Below are 20495 nucleotides of genomic sequence, written 5' to 3' on the forward strand. Positions count from 1 at the left end.
AACAGAGAACCACAACTGATAAAGATGTAAGGAATAAAAGACAGTGGAATGTTCAGCCCTAAATGGAATGTCACACACACACCCATACACAGTTTAGGGATCATTGTGAAAGATATGAGTGGAAAGAAATTTTGGATGACTACAGATAACTAGTATTTTTGGACATAACAGAGTAACAACACATACAAACTTATAGCAGTTGTGACAGCATCCTCAAAGCCTGGAAAAGATAAAGCAAAACCTTCCATGGACAGCGGAAGTTGGCACAATCTCATGAATAGCCAAGGGGCTTTCCACAATTGATGGTTGCTATGAGAGGAAGAGTCAGTTTTCTTTAAGGATGTGACCCCTGGTGGGTTGACCATGCTCAAGTGATTGACTACACAGCCAACCATATATGAGTAGCCCAAATTGGGCTTGATGGATTTTACGCCAGAGGGCTGGGGGCAGAGTAGAGCCACAAGAGAGATGAAAATGGATTGTGGAGGGGTTGGGAGTAAATATGAGTAAAATGTATTGTATGAAAGTCTTGAAAAACTAATAAAAACTTTTAAAAAAGAAATGTAAGCCAACCAAAGAGATACATACCCATAATCCCAGCACTCAGGAACACAGGGGCTTGTAGATCACTCAAGTCTGAGGGAAACCTGAGCTACACAGAGAATCCTATACCAACTAGATTGCTTAGCCAGATACTATCTTCAAAAATAAATTTAAAGAGGTCTAGTAATGCACTTTATAAGAAAAATTTCAGGTGTATGAGTTAATGGTGGAAGATTTGTTTGGGCTAAGGCTTCTGAGAAATCTTTTCTTTTTTTACTTATAATTAATTGCTGCTGAAATTAAGCATTACATTTTGATTATACTTGTAGAAGGAAAGAAAAGAATGATACATCATAATCTATCAATCGCAAAGAGTGAAATTTGAAAACACACTAAAAAATGTTTACCCATAAATCAAATTTAGTAACCTGATGCTATAAAACAACATAAACTAGTTATCAAATTTTTAAAATTCATGCAATTCACATTTTTAAAAACTTTGAATTTAATTTCTTTTGTCAATCCAGAATATCACACTGGAATTACATACATGAAGTTTGTTAATATACTATAACATCTCAGTTATACATTGCCACCACCTTACCTCCATCCATCTCCATGGTGATTCATGCTCACCTGATTTAACCTGATTATGAGTCTGTTTCTCCATCCATAGGATTATCTTGCTCATAATTTGTAGTTAATGTATCTCATATTCAATTTATATCTCACTGCAGAGAGAGAATGTAATTTGTCAAATAATAAAACAGATCTTTTCCAGAGCATAAAACAATAATAAAATGGGCTTGACTTCCAATAAACAGAGAAGAATTGAAAATGTTTAATCTAATGTTCACTTCTCATAGAGGTCCACTCAATTCAGGCAGGAGAAAATTGAATTTTTATAGCAGTGTTTGTTCTGGTAGAGAGAAGTGTGCCGCTAGAATAATTAAGGCAAAGGTTAATGAGCTGATATTTGTCTAGAAGGGAATTAGTTTTACACATTCACTACCAAGAAGAAATTTAAATGCTTTATTGGTATGCAGAAGATGTAATTTCATTATAAATTATGTCATTCTTTTTTCATGTATTGATTATTTCATATATTGAATACCTTGATTATTCAGTTAAAGTAGCAAAAACTAATACAACATATCATTTCCATGTTTGAATTCTTTTCCCAATGTTAATGCTAGAAGGGTGCCTGTTCCAGCTGTCACACACATACATCTTGTCCTGATCACAAAAGAGATCCGTCATGAAAACATAACAGTTGGCTTATCACATAGAGTAACAAGACAGAAACTTAGTCTAAGCACCAGCTATGAACTTCTACAAAAGAAATTCCAGGTTTGGAAATCACCCAATAGTTTGATTAATATGTTTTCTCATGTCCAACATATTAAAAGTAGCATGTAATATTATATCACAAATAAACAACTCAGAGTTTTAGTCTTTGAGTATCCACCTCAGCACAATCACAGCACAACACACCTGAAGTGTAGGAATCACACCTTTGTCATCTGGAAGATCTGGCAGTCAGGAACCCAGGCATGGACTAGGTATGGCCTGTCTTGTGATCTCTCACAGTGTGGTCATACAGGTGTAGACAGGGATAGTCTCATCTGAGGCTCATGTAGATCCCCAAAGAACTGGTGAGCTTGGATACACTTCTAAGCTCAAGGGCTCACGTCAAGACTTAGAGGCTGTTAGATCTGGGGGCTTAGGTTCATTTCAGGTTGGTGGTCGGACATACCTTTTGGATTTTTGTCACATTAAAAACTCCCCATGACAACTGAGTCATTCGGTCCAAGGACAGATTTGTCAATAAGGTCTGCTGGTTACAGTGAAGATAGAACCTTCAGCTTCCTCGGGGATATGTACGACTACCCGAGTAGCAGTTATTCTGTCCAGCATGGGATGTGGTCAAGAGTGACCGCTGCCTGGTGTTAAATGTTCAGTTATGCCACTCAATCTCTTATCTGTTAAAATGCTATTCTGGTTAGATGTAGGAGAAGACAAATGAGCAAGAGGGAAGAATGCCAGGAAGAAATAGTTGGCAATCACGTTAGAGCTCTCTGTCCTGCCTGTGCTCTATGGATCTCTCCTTTTAATCCTATCCAGGTTCAGTTCTACATGTTCACCCACTAAGCAACAGAGCTGAAACAAGCAGTCTTTCTTTTCCTTTGTGAGATCAAATACTACAAATTTATAGTTAAGAATCAAATCCAACCTTAAAACATTGTAAGTGTGCGCTTGTTCTTTAGTATGTTAGTGTCATTTAAAGGTCAGAGTATTTCTGCTTCACTGACCCAATACTGCAACAATATTGAGATTAGTTGCTTATGGAATATATTATCTTGGTAATATCTTACTTTAGAAATCTACTTCGTCCATATATCTTTTTCTAACATAACAGCATTAAAATTAATCAGAAAAATTGATAAAATACTGAATAAAGAAGGTATGAGATAGAATTCACTGTTTCCATAAGTAAAATGCTCTTGGTAGGAAAGGCATGGGTACATCTATAATATAATTCAAATGTAGAGAGTCTCTGTACTGGCTGATTTTGTGTGTCAACTTGATACACTTAGAGTCATCAGAGAGGAAGGAGCCTCAGCTGAGGAAATGCCTCCATGAGATCCAGCTTTAAGGCATTTTCTCAACTAGTGATCACTGGGGGAGGGTGATGGTGATCATGGGTGGTGCCATCTAAGGGTCCTGAGTTCTATTAGAAAGCCAACTGAGCAAGTCAGGGGTAGCAAGCCAGTCAGCAGCTCTCCTCCATGGCCTCTGCTACCCCTGCTTTGCTCAGTCGGGTTTCTTAGAGAACTGAAAGATCCTGACCTGCTTGAGTTCCTGTCCTGACTTCCTTCAGTGGTGAACAATAATGTGGAAGTATAAGCCAAATAAACCCTTTCCTCCCCAACTTGCTTTTTGTTTATGGTGTTTCGTCACAGCATCAGAAATCTTAACTGAGACAGTCTGGTTTTGTTGGAAGTGGTATTATCAGAAAATTTTAGATTTCCATTATTAAACTCTAGGAAAAAAGCAATAATTTATTTTAATAGTTAAAATGAAACTCATGGGTAAGAATTCCATTGGCTTTTCCTGTAGTGTACCACATAGAAACTCAAAGCTAAGAGTCATGTCACAATGACCAAAGAAGGGTGATAGGTTTATTCACCATCCTTAGTGATGAGGCAGCTCTCCCAAGGCTTTCAGATGACTAGTGAAGGAACCCACACTGCACAAAGTACAGAGGTAAACAGAGAAATGGGTGGGAGTAAATTAAGCAAGTGAATTAAAGCTAAATAAGTATCTACTTTATACTTTTTATCAAAATGGCATAAGTGGCTCTTATCCTTTATCAAGGCCAGTTATGGAATGTTAGGTGATCACAGAGATAGGGGGTAGAGTATCTCTTAGATCCTTTTAGATTTGCATAGCAGTTAATCATGCGCAAGAATTGAGCAATGGAGCAAAAATATTCATCAAGGATTTTATAGTGTGTGTGTATCATTGTCCTAGACTATACTTATAGTTCTATATCTTATATAGGATGCATCAAGAAAAGCATGATGCAATGGTCAATAATCTGTATTGTAATACATAAGAATTGAGAGAGAAAAATCAAGGTTTCTGTGAAAATAACAAATACACAAAAACAACAAGTAAGTGGGGGAGATGACGATAGGATGTTCTTGTATGTTGAGGCCAGTGACACATTACTATTGTAGTATCCATTGGCGTTTAACAATGTCAGACACAGCAAGTTTGGATGGTGTAGTGAGTTGTGAATCACAAGCTATAATGGCACCACATGAGTACATGAAGTTAATCTCAGCATAGACTAATTACAGTAAACAATATCATAACCACAGACCTGAGACTTTGAAAATACAGCAAAAGACACAATGGTGGTGTCATAAAATGCTCAAGTTAAATAGAGTAAGTGAATTGAAAGAAAATGGGGATTTTGTAGTGTCATCCAGGTACTTCCTGAGTCTCATTACAAAGCTGTGCAGAATAATGAGTATAAGGACCAGAAATCGTTCAGAGGGCGTATCCTTAAGTCCACTAAACCAAGAATACAGGAGCTATATTTCCTTTCAACAAGTTGGGCTAAAAAAAAATTCCCATCCACTTACTGATTTCAGTCCAGAAGGTACTTTGGATAGCATGTAATAGGATAATATTTTGCTAATTTTAATAAGTGGTAATCAAATAATATGATGTAACATTCAAAGGAACTTAGAATTTTTGAACCTAATTTGTTAATGCTGGACTTTTAATATAAAATTTCCTTAAAGTATACATTATACTGTTAAATTCAAAGCCATCAATATGATTCTATAAAATAAGTAAATATTGCTATATGTCTGGTAGGTCAAGATTCCAAATGTTGGTAAAAGTTGAAGGCAGGAAGGGCTTTCATCATGCTGAAGAGAATGTGAGAAAAATTCCTGTAGTTTCTTCCAAATGGAACCTATTTTAACCAGATGATCTAGGAACCACGTCAATGTATATGATGCAAAAAAGCCTGAATGGAAATACAGTAGCATTATGCACAGTAACCAAACTTTATAGACACCTGAGAGTCTTTAGTTCTGAAAATGACCTGTAGTACATCCAGATGACAAAACTTTACTCAGGGCTGAAAGGAAAGGAGTGGCAAACATGAAGACATGGAGAAGTCAATGGATATTGTTAAGCCAAAGCTACCAGTCTAAAAAGCAATGTGTGTGATTGCAACAGAATGGCCATATGGAACAGACAAGACGGTAGGCATGATGGGAAGATGAGTGGTTGTCAGGAATCACCTGGAAGGAAGAGGCACCTCATGAAGGCAAAACTGACACATGCAATTAGATATTTACCCAACACCACAGAATATGCAATACCAAAATTGAGGTGACAATGGCTTATTAGTGCCTGCCCATAAATTGTGGTAACAGTATCCATAGGGTTTGTGCATCAAGGAAGCTATGCACTGGGAGCAGCAGAAGGTATATAGGAAAATTCTCTCTCTCTCTCTCTCTCTCTCTCTCTCTCTCTCTCTGTGTGTGTGTGTGTGTGTGTGTGTGTGTGTGTGTGTGTGAATTTGAAGTTGCTTTGAAAGTATGTCTTAAACAAATGAGATGGAAACTTCAGCAACCATGGAAAAGCTGGGCATGGCAGTGCACACGGGTTATCTCAGTGCTGGGGAGGAAAAAAGAACAGAATCCCTGGAGCTCTCTAGCTAATTACCCTAGTGATATTTGTCTGTCCAGGTTCAGTGACTCCCAAAAATAAAGAGTGATAGAAAAAGGCATCTCACATCAAGATCAATCTCTGACCTCCACAGACAAGTGTACATACATGCATGCACACCTGCTCATACGTGTACCCACACTCACACACATGAACACTTATACACACATGCATATGCTTGCACCTATGTACATACAGTCGAATACACATGTATGTATATTATATACAGAAATGCAAAAATAAAACACTATGTCAAGAAATATTGATTAAAGGGATATTAAATTGGTCCACATATACAAATCACACATGATCAAACCTTCTAAATGTTAAAATCAGAATTGTCATTTTTTAACATAAAGCTTCAAAGACCATTTAGGTGGGATTCTATTAGTATAACCAATGTGATGGGCCTGCTATAAAATAATTTGTGTGTAATGCTTTCGGAAATGCAACTGGAAGGAAATGGCCTAAAATTTATAAAAGTATTACTGTTCATCAGTGGATTTGGGGTAGATAATTCTATGTTTTCAGTTTCACTCTTAAAAATAAATGTCACTTGTATTTTTGGTTGTGAGTCTAGCCTTTAAAGACTGAGCCGTCTTGCACACCTTTAATCCCAGTACTTGAGAGGCAGCATCTGGAGAATCTCTGAGTTTGGGGCCAGCTTGGTCTACAGTGTGAGTTCCAGGACAGCCAGAGAGCTACATAGAGAAAACCTGTCTCAAAAGAAGCAAATAATGATAACAATGATAATAATAAAAATATTGTGCTGAAATAGATATGAATGAAGGAGGGAAATGGCCATCTTTTTTTTAAACCCTGCAGGCCTCCTCCTGTAAGCGAGCTTGCCACCAAAGGGACTGTAGTTGGTGTCATTTCTGCCGCCGCTATCAATCAGAGCATCGTGTACTCCATTGTGGCAGGAAATGAGGAAGGTAAGTAGGGAATCTTGCCTATGTTTTCTCAAAAAACCAATAAATGTAGAATCAGGTGAATTTTTGATTGAACTCTTATTTTCTCTGTCCTAATGTAATTATGTCCATCTTTGATGTAATTTATGGCTTGATTAATAGTCTCATTGCATTAGCTAAAGCCATTGTGTGCCCTGATTAATGCTTAACATTCAAGTATAGAAGCTTTTATCCTCCCTTTTTTGTTGGTATTTTTGTGACATTTCTTCAAAATGAAGGAACAGTTATTTTAACCACAAGAGATAATTATTTTCTAGACTCCTCTTTCCCTTCTGTGGACCACATGCCTGACCTCATGGCATACTAATCTGAGGAAGCTTATATAAGTATAAATACCAAACCAGCTATATCAGACAGGTGTGTTATAGAATACAGTGCCCCGAACAGCCAAATCAGTTAACAGGAATGTTGAGTTTAGTCTTTCAGCCATGCTCAGAATGGTAGTCATTTGCTGTATTCCAGGAGCGACATCATCTCCCACTATGTCCCCACCATGTTTCCACTAGGAGCAATATCATCATCCTCCACTGAAATGCATTTCAGCCCTTGTATGCTGTTTTCTCTTCTGAGGCCCCAAGCAGCCTGGGATGTGATGGGTAGCTGAGAGCACTTAATACATATTTGATATAGTCGATTACTTTGAGTATTTAATCAAAGAGTGAACATGGCTGTTCCTTGGCATCTGAAAGGGCTGCCCCTTCAGGAAGCTCTCACTGACCTGCTATTAATTGATCCTGTTTTCTCTCCACCACTGCTTCTCCTCCCTGAAGGCAATGAACCTCCTTTCCCCAGTGCTTCCAGATCTGGAAAGGCTGTAGCTTCTCAGCCTATTCTGATGCTCACCCTGTCCTTGTCCTTGAACGTAGCAATAAGCTCTCTCTATCAACAGCTTCCACCACAGTGGCTGTTTCATGCAGCTTCTCCATGTACTCATCCAGCAAATGGTGCATGTCAGTTATGTGATAACAACTCTTCCAGCTACTAGGAGTGTAGAGAAAAGCAAACAAGCATGTTCCCCATGAGCTCAGAATTAAACAATTCAGTTACGGTTAAGCACACATGTAGAATATTTCAAAAGATGTTGATCACTGCAGAGAAAGGGTGAGGGAGGATATAGGGAAGGAAGCAGGGGAGAACTATAGACAATGCTTCCTTCTTTCTACTTAAATTACCTACATACTAACTTAAAAAAAACAGCAACCAAGGCAAAATATTTTAAAATATTCATAATAATAAAGCATTTTATAAAAGTAACCTACAAGCTAAATTACAAACACGATCTTCGGTGTTCATAGCCAGGCACCAAATCTGCAGGATTAGATGCGTGTGAAGAGTGAAAGTAGGAGACACCCAGTTAAGCAAAATGCAACGAGATTCTGTAAGAGAAAGGCCCTGCTAAAGCAGCACCATCTAACATCACGGCGACAGGAGGATTGCCAACTGAACACTTGCACCCAGCAGACTCAAAATAACATGCAACCAAAGCTACAGTCTGAACGCACCGTTCAGGGAACACACACTGATTACCCCAACAGCAAGAATGTGTTTCTGAATACCAGAACCCTATCACTTTGAAACTTAACAATTCTTTCTGATGTTTCTAGTGTTGTTGAAACCATAATACCCTTTAAAGAGAATTTTTTCTTGCCATGTGAAGAAACTAAGGAGCTGTATCTTAAATTCCAGATAAGTTCGGAATCAACAATGTCACAGGGGTCATCTATGTAAATGCACCACTGGATTATGAAACACGGACCAGCTATGTGCTTCGGGTGCAAGCAGACTCTCTGGAAGTGGTCCTCGCCAATCTCCGGGTTCCTTCAAAAAGTAAGCTACATTGCTTAAGAGAATGAATATGTTTTGCGGGGGGGGGGGGTAACCTCTTCAATTGCTGGTAGCAGATGGCATTGCAACTCTAGGGATGAGATAATAACACTTGTTCTATTTACAGATAATGTATAAAATGCTGTTATGATAACCTCACATAAGTTGACCCTTTGAAAGCCTGGGAGCATGGCTAACAATACTGCAATGGATGCATGACCACCAGACACTGACTGCATGAGAACAGAGGGAAAGGCACATTAAAAACCATAACTAGCGGGCTGGCAAGATCACTCAGTGAGTGAAGTGCTTGCCACCAACCCTATACATGAGATTGTTCCCAGAATCCTCATTGTAGAAGAAAGGAATCACCACCTGAATGTTATTGTCTGACCGCCACATACATATGGAAGCATGCATATGCCAAACATACAGACAGAGAGACAGAGAGGGAGCAAACCATATAAAAGTATAGTATTTTAATAAGTGATTAACAGTAATGCCAAATTACATGTGGCATCCCATTTAATTTCCATGCATTTCTGTGTGATGATGAAATGCCTACCCTTAGTTTCAGGAATGTTACAAAGTGACAGTCAGTACGTCAAAGACATAATGCCACTGAAACTGTAATGCTGAAACATTCCTTTGACCTGTCAGAGCAATGTCACCACCATGGAAAAGCAAGGACAAGTCAGTTTGTAGAAAGAACTGACCCCAGCACTAGGAGATGTTACCAGTATCACAATATATCCATGTATGTAATATTTTTTTCATGCAAATGAACCTTTTATAACCACTGTGTCCTGGTTAAGATCTAGATGGTTACAATAAAAACACATTTCGCCTAACTTCATACAATAGAGGCACCTGCAGAAAAAAAAAAGTGCAATAAAGTCTCTAAGACAGTGGTTCTCAACCTGTGTTGACGGGGGTCAAAAAACCCTTTCACGGGGGAGGCATATTGTATATCCTGCATATCAGATATTTACATTACAATTCATAACAGTAGCACAATTACAGTTATGGAGAAGCAACATAATACAATATTATGTTGTAAAATAATATTTAAAAAATAGTTTTATGGTTGGGGGTCACCACAACATGAGGAACTGTATTAAAGGGTCACAGCATTAAGAAGGTTGAGAACCAGTGAGCTGAAACAGCCACCTTTTCCCTTGACATCATCTTTCAACACCAAATTACAGCATGGCATGCATCAGCATCCCTCGAGGGGGAAGAGGAAAAGAGACGGAGAGGATGTGATGCTCAGAGAGAAAGCCAGGTGCTGAAAAGGGGCCCAGGGTGGGGAAAAAGTGGGAGATGTGTATATACAATCACATCAGCTCAGCCACTGACTGTCACTAGAGGAGACCGTTATCTATCTTAACTGTACAGCCACCCACACCCATGTGTTAAGTAACGTTTACACGGGTGTGGGTGCCTGAACAGTTGTTGTAAAGATACATCAGCGTTATTTGAAAATCCAGGTCATGGGGCTAGAGAGACAGTTCAGAGGTTAAGAGCACTGCCTGTTCTTCTAGAGGTCCTGAGTTCAAGTCCCAGCCACCACATGGTGACTCACAACCATGAGATCTGGTGCCCTCTTCTGGCCCACAGGCATACATGCAGACAGAACACTGTATACATAATAAATAAATAAATCTTAAAAAAAATAAAAAGAACAAAAATCCAGATCACATAATACATTTTAAATTAAAGGAATTAAATTGTCCTCGGAGACAGTACTTCACTGGCGTGTTTGAATTATTTTAAAATGGTGAACCACTTCCCCCACGTTTTAAACATTTGTAATTTTTTTAAATTTTATGTGTACTGGAGTTTCCCTGCATGTATGCCTGTGACAGCATGGACATACAGGTCCAAGAAGGAGTCCAATCCTCTGGAACTGGAGCTATGAGTGGTTGTGAGCCTTGGGGTGGGAGCAGGGAACTGGAACCAGATCCTCTACAAGAGCAGCAAGTGCTCCGAATCACTGAGCCATCTCTCCGTCCCTTCGTTCAGATTTTAAAGTCCTTAAGCTGGGGCCAATAAGGTGGATTATCAGGAAATGGCAATTTCTGTCCCTCCCCTGGTCCCCATGGTTGAGGAAGTGATTCCTTTAAGTTGTCCTCTGACTCCCACTTACCTGTGATGAACCCACACGTGCACACACACACACAATCAATTAAATGGATGTAATTTTAAAACCATTTGAAGAAAGGTAGAAGATTCCATAGACTGTAAACTTCTCTGGCTAAACAAACAGATAAAATGTTATAAAAGAGTGGCATTGTATACCTTGTTGGCTAAAACAGATATGATCTAAAGGAAAGGTATTATATAACTTGTAAACATAGCACATGGGAAAAGCTAATTGAATTGTAACTATCACTTTTCATTGAAACAAATAGCTTTAAAAGGAAAATTTAACTGCAGGCTCAGGGTGTAGGATCTTGTATTTCAAAATGACTATGATTTTCAGAATAGAAAGATGGTAAGCTCTCTATATAAGCATAATACAAATAATTCCCTTAACTATCGTGTAAATGTAAAATGGAAGGCAGTGAAAGTTTTTCCAGTGTCCAGGCATAGGCTTGGCTGTGCTCTGGTGGGTATGTAGTGATGAGACCAGCTAAGAAATGCTCATGAATTACCGCACAGAAATGCATGAAGTCTAAAAGGCACATGTTCATTTGACCACTGCCTGTTTATTTGAATATTGCTATTAACATTTCGTGACCAACCTTTGCCTTCTCTTCGAAGTGAAGACACATGCATTTCCAACATCGTCCCATTTATTAATAACTGTTAATGGCCTGTAATCAATCCCTAGTCCATTAACTATGCAAATAAGTAGACCATTATGTAAATTGAGGTTAATTAATTAATTGTCTAAGGGTTTTACTTTGCTACAAAATTAGCTACCCTAAGGATTTTAACTCTATTGTACAATATATTAATAAAAATAAGAATCTAATTCACTGAGGTTGTACTTTATTGTGACTTCCTTATCAAGTGATTGTTCATAAAATAATTTTCAAAGTGAATTTTGTAACTGTTCTACAAATGTATTTAACATGTGAATGAGAATTAAAACAGGCGATTATAGAGTTTATTTCATAGATTCAGCATTAGAGTTTAAGACAGGATGAACTAGTGATTTTTAGTGTTAGGATTAAAGTTGGGCATATTTCAGTTTACTGTGAACTGGAGAGATGACTTAGCGGTTAAGAGAACTGCCTGCTCTTCCAAAGGTCCTGAGTTCAATTCCCAGCAATCACATGGTGACTCATAACCATCTGTAATGAGATCTGATGTCTTCTTGAGGAAGAGACCAGGTTAGTCGTCCTCATCAAATTAGACTATGAAACCCAATATGGACAGGCTCAACAGAACCACCATATATGGATTGCTCAGCTTTGCTAGGGCATAAATTTCATTTTTTTCATATTTCAATATCTAACTCTTACCTGACCATCACAGAAAAATATTAACATCTCTTCTACAATTCCAGCTACCTACCATCATGTTTTTCTAAATCTCATCAGAAACATCCTATCCATCTTTGAATATCTCCATGTTATCTCTTAAAGATAATGCCAACACAAAGAGAATGGAGAGGTAGATCGATGATAAATGATAGACAGATTGATCGATCAAGAGAGAGAGAGAGAGAGAGATTACTTTAAACAGAGAACTTTTAACAGGCAACTTCTGGTAACATCCCTAAATGGGGGGAAGGGGGGGAGGAAGTTTGTCTTTAAATAAAATTTAAAGCATTAATTTATATATTAAAGTAAATATTTTAATTCATTTTAAAAACACACTTCCTAATAAACAATTATATTCTCATTTTTATTAATATGTATTAATTACATAATATGAGATTCAATAAAAACCCATGATCAGTGAAAACATATGCTGAGGTTAGTTTTTTTTAGCTCCTCCATTTGAGAAAGGGTGTGGCGCTCCTCCTTCTGTGAGTGGATTCTTTCATTTATTTTCCCCCATGTCCATGTACTTTACTGCAGATAACAAAGTCCCGTTCTTGTTTGGGGGTGAATCATGTTGCATTGCATGTGTTCGTAACAGTATTTCTTATGCATCCGCTGGCGGACAGCGGACATTTAGATTGATTTCATAGCTTAACTATTGTGATCATGGCTGTGTTTGGGGTCTTCTCTCTGGCTGCTGGATTTATTTCCTGTGCTTTTTACCTAGAAGTAGAATGGATGAGTGGTTTTTATGACTCATCTAATTTTAATTTGACAAAGAAATTTCGTACTGTTCTTCAAAATGATTGTGTAACTTTAGTATCAATGTAGGAGAATTTGTATTCTTTTTAAAAACGTGTTTTTCAACAAGAGGGTTTGTTTTCTGTTTCCCTGCAGGCATTTATTATGTTCAGCTTTTGTTAATTAGTTGCTGGCTAGTCTCAGGTGCATCTGTTGTTTTGGTTTCATTTCCCTGATAGATGAGGTATTGATAATTATCCATATATTTTACTGATCATTTACATTTTTCCTTTGAGAAATATCTGTCGATGCCATTTAATCACTTTTTGGGTTGTTCTTATTGTTAAGATGTTTTAAACTTTCTAATATAATATATTCAGATACTATATTGTCAGATATGTTGGAAAATGTATTCTCTTAATCTGTAGTACACTCTTTGCCCCAGTGATGTTTCCTGTGCTCTGCCGAGTCTCTTTATCTTGAAGGAATTGCCTCTGAAGTTTTGCTTTTGTTCCTTGTGCATTGAGAATCATGTCTCAATCAATGCAAAGTATTTCCCCATAATTTTCTTCACATTGTTTTATCATTTCAGGTTTTTAAACTGCGGTATTTTTAAGCATTTATCAACCAGAAAAAAATATTTTAAATCAAAAATTAGAAAAGATATTGAAACAGTACATATACTTTTGTAGGGAATTATGAGATGGGGTAATTAGGATACACTGTACCCATATATGAAATTGTTAAAGGAGATATTTAAGTGAAAATAAAATGTAAATCTTTAAAATATGGTCTTTAAAAAGCTATGACTCGTGTCTCTATTCTGAGTCCTTCTTTAGTATGACTATAGCGTATGAATAGTTGTGATGAACAAAGCCCAATTCATGTACAAGTTTTTGTGAGAATTACTAATATTACTAGTATTGAGTGGGACACAGAATAGTGTTAGGGTATTTCTAGAAGGCTTGATGCCCTATTGGTTCTTATCCCAATAAAAGCAAAATTGGTGTATAACAATAACCTTAAAAACAGAATGTATAAATATGTCCATTGGGTGTTTGCTCAATGCAGGAGTGAATCTGAAAAGTAAAGGCCAAATTGTGAGAGGTTGGAGGGCCAGGCTAACAGCATCAAATAAATATCACAGTACTCATCCACCCAAGGACTGGCTGCCTGAGCTCCACTCCCCTCCACACCCCCCGACATTGGCTCTCTAGCCTTGGCTATACTGTAGATGAGCCGCACCAGTGCTGTCAGGGGAATGTGCCAAGTTTCTGTTGTTCCTTAGTACTTACTATGGGAACAACCCATCTGAGGGATTACCTTTCTTGGGGTAAAGTCAGACTGGCTCCTATGGTGTCTCCTACTCTGTTCTCTAGACCTCCCCTACATCTTCAGTCCATTCTGATAGTATCGACATATCCTAGCTCAATCTTCACATTCAACAATATTTTTGATCAAATAATTTTGAACTTAAGAGCGTTGGTATTTCTAATACACTGTCTGTCTTGAACACCTGCACCTCTTTAGTTTCTGCGCACGCGCTGTGTCTCCCCACACCAACACAATTGCTCCTGAGTTCACAGAGTAAACTATCCTATGTCTCAAAGCAGCGCTACAGAGCTGGTAACCACAAGACCCTGCACAGAAGAGTACGACAGTATTTCTGCCACAGCGATACCCACATGCTTCATTTTTCATTTTTATGTAGTGTAGAAGAAGCAACATGAAACTTTATGACTGAGGTGGATTTATGTAATTCCATAACTAAAGTGGCAAGTTTTGCTTTATTGTAAAATTATAATTATCTTTAAATGTCGAAGAGAAAACCAAATCTTTTCACAAGCATGCCATCATATTTTTGATTCCATTAACTAGGCCTTCAATCAGGAACAAATGACAGAGCAATTAAGATAAGCGTAAACTGGCGATAAAACAGACTCAAATGCTATTGATTTCATTTTATGGTTTCGCTTTAGGGTACAAGCTTGTAATACATTTCATTTTCTCGGCTTTTGCCAGTTTCAGACAGAAGGTCTGTGACAGATAACGCTAATGACTATTTGTTATTGACTGACTTACAAAAACATGCTTCACGCAGCTCAAGCAACAAAACTGAAGCATGCTACATAGAAGAGTCTTCACCACAAAAATGCTAGGTATGATCAATGCTTTATGTCCATGTGGCTGCGTTTCTAGAAATCCTACAAATAATTCATTTCAAATATAGAGACAAGTTTAAAATAATGCCTTGTCATGCGTAGTATTTTTTATCTCAAACATTTTAGGCATCTTCTTAACCAGGAGTGGTGGTTAAAAATCTAAGCACCAGCGTTCAGCAGGCAGAAGCAGAAGGGTAATGAGCTTTAGGATAATGAGCTAACCTGAGCTACATAGGTAGTTAAAGGATAGCCCAAACTGCTTGAAAAGATCATGTTTCAAAAACATTATTGATAATTTTGCTCAGTGGTAGATGCCTAGCATACATAAACCCACGAATCTGATTTCTAGGATCAATAAATAACTAATAAAAAGTATTTAAGAGATTCAGAATGCATTAAATGGTCTCCTTGCTTATCTTTGAGAACTGACCACACGTGAAATGACAAAAGATGTAATTTTTTTCCTTCTTAGATTTCCTCTAATGATTGCAATTGACAGTTGTATGTGTTGTTACTCTGAGCCTTGTTGATACACTAAAATATTTTTCCCCTGAACTATGTTACCAGTGCCATCATCTGAGCTTCTGCTAAGCTTTTTAGTCCAAGTTTGAAATAAAAATCAAGTCAAGATCGTTTATTGAATTAAAAAGTTTTTAAAGCTTATATTCCATTTCAGAAAATAGAAAGCACAAATGCTCTATTAATAATAAGAGTCCTAAACGATACAATGGGTCCCTATGCTTCTACAATCAGAAAGACACTTGCTCCATGGAGAGTAAGTAACTCACGCAATTTAATGCACACAAAACTCTTCATACAACTGAAGTTCATTAAATAACGCATAAAGCTAAAACATCATTTCTGAAAGTGGAAAATTGAAGCAACTGTCTAGGCAATATAAAATACAGGATAAATCATCATTTTCTTCTAGGTGACATGAACTCCTTACTGTTTATGAGTAAGAGTCAGCTGTGTTTAGTCTACAGATATTTGATTTTGATCAGGGTTTGGATGTAACTCAGAGGAAGAGTGCTTGCCTAGCCTACACAAAGGCCATCTATAGTCCCTAGTATCAGAGAAAGGAAACTTGGGTCTGAAGCATAAAACCAGGGTTATGGAAAGAAAAGCTAAATAAGCCTTTTGGCTTCATGGGCTTTTTGGATGCTCAATAGTGCCTGTAACTGAATGGAAAACCTTGACATGTATGTCCTTCCTTTCTTGCCTGAACCTCTGGGACAATTCCTTCCAGGCCTGTGTGCAGACCTGCTGACTCTCCCTTTGGGCAGAACTAGTGCGTTCCTAGTCTCTCAGCAGCTATAACAACTTAAGCATCTGAAGTCATTCAGACAAGATGATACTTGCCCATTAACCTATGCCAGCAGATCAATAAAAGCTGCCTCTTCTTTACCCAGAGAGCAGCCTGGCCTCTTTGTCAGGCTGGCTCTACTGCACTTATTGTAGAAGGCCCAGCCCAGTCGGGCCTGTGTTTTCCCTGTGTTTTCTGAGCATGCATCTTGGTCTTATTTCTATTGCTTCAGTGACAAAAGGCCTCAAGTCTCCAATAGCATAGCTGACATTTGATAATTTCCTGAAGATTTAGTACACCTGTTAGGTAGATTTTCATTTATTTTACTCCTTACAGCCCGTGAGTAGTGGACTTTTTTTTCTACTGAGAGAAATACTTTCTTTTGATCAGATTTTAAAAGCAGCTGAACCTGCTGGTTCTTGATTGTTAGGGGGGAAAAATCTCATTAACTAGACAAAGATAAATTTCAGCATTTTTGTTGCCTGAGTTTTAGAGCAACAACCGTGAGTCCAGCACACCTAATAGGCTAGGCTCAAAAGTAATTTGAGGTGAGCAATCGTGAAAAAGCACAGAGGCATTTCCATCAGTGTGACTGTGGTGAGAAGATGACCCGATAAGAGTGCCAGTGGTCAGCTCCATCCTCAGAGGACTGGTGTGAGCTTAAGGTTTGACTGTAGGGAGAATGGGGGCAGCTGCAAGAAGTTTGCACAATTAGCCAGTGCTGACAGGGTGTGTCTCCCCAGTCATCCTCTCAGCCACAGAGTTGTTGGAGAGGAGAAATCTGGTTCCCGTAAGATGACTACACCTGTGTAGCATGAATAATAAAAACCCAGAGACAGATACTGGGGTTCAAGCTGAAAGATCAGAGAAGCAAAGCAGCCAACCATTAGAGAGTTCTTACCTCTACAAAATCTTCAGACTGAAAAAGAGAGCGAGTTCCTGTCTCATCCTGTCTTATATTCCTCTCTAGTGCTGGGTTTAAAAGTGGGCACCACCATCACCCAGCCTCTATGGCTAACTGGTGTGGCTGCTGGGGGGGTGTGCCACCACTGCCTGGCCTGTATGGCTGACTAGTGTGGCTAACTTTGCACTCTGAGCTGCAGGCAAGCTTTGTTTATTAAAATACTAATAAAATATCACGATACACCTGCTTCACAGTTTAGCCTCACCAACAGAAATAATTGCCCTCACTTTGGAGGTGCTCTGCCCAGCAAAGCGCATCTAATCCTGGAAACCAGGGAGACTTCAGCCAAAGGTGATGATATTTATCTGTGTGCCTTTGGGCTTGGTGAGTGTGAGATAGGTCGGGATATCTGAGTCTTTACCACATCTGTGTAGAGTCATGAGGAGTATGGCCCAATGTACGGACATACATGAAGGCAGAAACACTAAGCATCAAACCTGCTGTTAGTAACCTTATAGCATAAGTGAGAGGTCGATGCTTTATAGAGAAAGAACTCTTTTAAAGACTGGAAATAGAACCCAGGGCTGTGCTCATACAAAGAAGATGTTTTGTATCTGAGCGTTATTCCCTGATCACAATAGTACTTTCTAGAGCTGAAGAGATGGCTCAGTAGTTGTGAGCTCTCACTGCCCTTTCTGAGGACTCTAGTTCAGTTCCCAGCACCCACTTATGGTGGCTCACACCTGTCTGGAACTTCAGCTCCAAGGGATTCGGAGGTGTTTCTGACCTCCAAAGGTACATACACCCACCCACCCACACACACCTAATTAAAATAAACCTTGTTTTTAAAAGTTATTTTTAAGTACTTATGATTGCTATGAGCAACCTAAGTTAGGGGGTGACCTGACTGGGGTGACAAGGACTGAAGAACTGGTAGACATACATACAGAAAAGCAATGCTCAGGTGATCCATGCACTCTGCTGGAGACGCACAGGCATAAGTTCAGAAACCTAGCATCTTCATAATGCACAGCAGGAAGGAGAAAGAGGCGGGTGGCTGGGGTCCGTAGGCGGTCTCTGGAGTGAGCCGTCTCAGGCTGCCGTCATCCAGGAGGAGGTCGCTGCAGCTGATTTGTTTCTATGCACTGTCAATATCGATGATTAGACCAAGCGAAGGCTTTACCTTTCATTTGAGCCTGGCCTGAGAAAAGCTTTGCCGCGGTTCTGAAGCACTGGGAACCGTGGCATGGCTGTGTGTGTGTCAATAACACAAACGCACTCAAGACTTCATGTACTCCCCACTCATTATGTTTATATAGAGAAAAGAAGTACCGTAGAAGTGCCATGTGCAAGAACTGTGAGCAGGAATGACCCTTCAAGTGAGTCTTAGTCTCAACTGAAGTGCGATCCCCATTCTGCAGATCATCCACGCAGCCGCTTTTCTCAATCCTATATTCATTACATCTATTTACTCTCGAGAAATAAATATGGCTGAGAGTGATGCTCCATAGCCATAATCTTATCTCTTGGGGATGGATACGGAGGCAGGAACATCAGTCGTTGATGCTGTCTTCAGCTACGGAGTAAACCAATTCTAGCCTGGACAAAAGCCTGTCTCCAGACAACCAAAGTCAAAAGCAGATTAAAAATGACTTCCAAGAATAAGGGCATCTTAATTTCTTTGCTTGCACCCTTCTCCTTTTAAAATGAACTTTCATTTCTTTGATCCACATCAACCCCTGATTACTAGCCCTAGTTTCAAAGTGCCCCAGTTTTGAAACTTTTAATGATAAGTGGTCCCTGTCAAGTGGGAACAGATACATCTGGCCTTGATTTCTTCATAAGGAGAAGGATGTGACATTATTCCATTTTGCAGTGCCCCAGTTTCTATCACCAGGACATGGGTGATATGTGGGGAATCTCACAGAAGATGAATTTTGAGCTTGATCCTGTGGGTCGATAAAGCAGGGACAGCACTGTAGAGTGGAGGATATTATTTCCAGAGTCATTGTGACTACAACTTTGCCTTCACGTTGCATAATTTTTGTAGTAAATGTGATGTAGTTCTCTGTACAATTGTTTTCTGTGAACAAAGCACTTTCCTGTTGTCAATTGCTCTAATTCAATCTCACATTTTGCTTTTGTTTTTTTGTGTTTTTTTTTATCCTGAAGTTTTCGCCCCAGTTCTCACTTATGGTAGTTGTATGTTTTCCAAGAGTCACCCTCTAGCTCCTTAATCTTTCCTTTGACATTTATTATGTATGTAAAGACCATGCTATACTTATTCACATGTTATTGCCAATGACTTTAGAAAATTTTGTACAATTTCTGCATGAAATAGTTTCTGCCAAGTGAATTATGGTTTGTCTAGAATTTAGAAACTTTCTAAAAATTAAACATAAAAATAAGTACTAGATATGAAAGTAGTGAATACGACCTAGAATATTCCAATGTAAAATTGATGAACACATGCATAACAAGTTATAGAAACCTTGAGATGAGATCTCTATTATCTTAGACTACACCTCGGGGACTGGTAAAGGATTTCTAGCCTGTCCTTGTTAGTCTTGTTCTTTGAATAATATTTATGTAAGCCTTTTCAATTCTATTAAGCATCTAGGTAACTTTTTCTATTTCCATATTGACCATGTTCATTTAACTTTAAGGAATTATAGCTAGGTGTAGAGGTGCATACCTGCAACCCCAGTATATAGAAGGAAGAAGCTGTAGGATAAGAATCTCAAGGTCATTCTAGACTACACTGCTAGTTTGATGCCTGTCTGGGCTATGTGAGACCCTGCCACAGAAACAACTTCCTTTTTATTTAAAACTACTTCAAGGATAGCTGCCTTAATTCCTTTGTTTATTCTCTCTTTTTAAAATGTCCTTCCTTTGTATTTAATGCAAATTGTGTAAAATCGAGATAATTTATAGAGTAGGGAATGTGACTCAGCTGGGAAGAACTTGCATAGCACAAGCAAGAATCTGAATTCAATCCTTCGAATGGACCACACAAAGACAGAAAAGAGGACTTATTCAAGATGCAAATATCTGGACTGTATTTTCTATTTCATTATGTAGGAAATGCATACATATTATATATTGTTCACAACAATAATGTCTTAACTTGTATGAATGACACACATCAAAAGACATGTAACAACTTAAATCAGAGCATATTTTAGTAGTCTTTATATGAACAAACATACATACATACACACACACACACCTCCCAAGTAGAGTTATTTTGTCCCTTAAAACAATTATGATTCTTTTAATCTAAGGGTATAT

The 20495-nt window shown here is 38.4% G+C and overlaps 1 protein-coding gene across 1 annotated transcript in view; it reads left to right on the forward strand.

Annotated features, from left to right (window-relative positions):
- Positions 1-20495, forward strand: part of Pcdh15 (protocadherin related 15) — a 1187935-nt gene that overhangs the window by 1076066 nt on the left and 91374 nt on the right. Inside the window, exons 28-29 of the mRNA XM_057794363.1 lie at positions 6625-6734; positions 8457-8597. Coding sequence (XP_057650346.1) covers positions 6625-6734; positions 8457-8597 — 251 coding nt within the window. The remainder of the gene's footprint in view (positions 1-6624; positions 6735-8456; positions 8598-20495) is intronic.

The sequence above is a fragment of the Chionomys nivalis genome, chromosome 19 (assembly GCF_950005125.1).
Source record: "Chionomys nivalis chromosome 19, mChiNiv1.1, whole genome shotgun sequence".
Lineage (NCBI taxonomy): Eukaryota > Metazoa > Chordata > Mammalia > Rodentia > Cricetidae > Chionomys > Chionomys nivalis.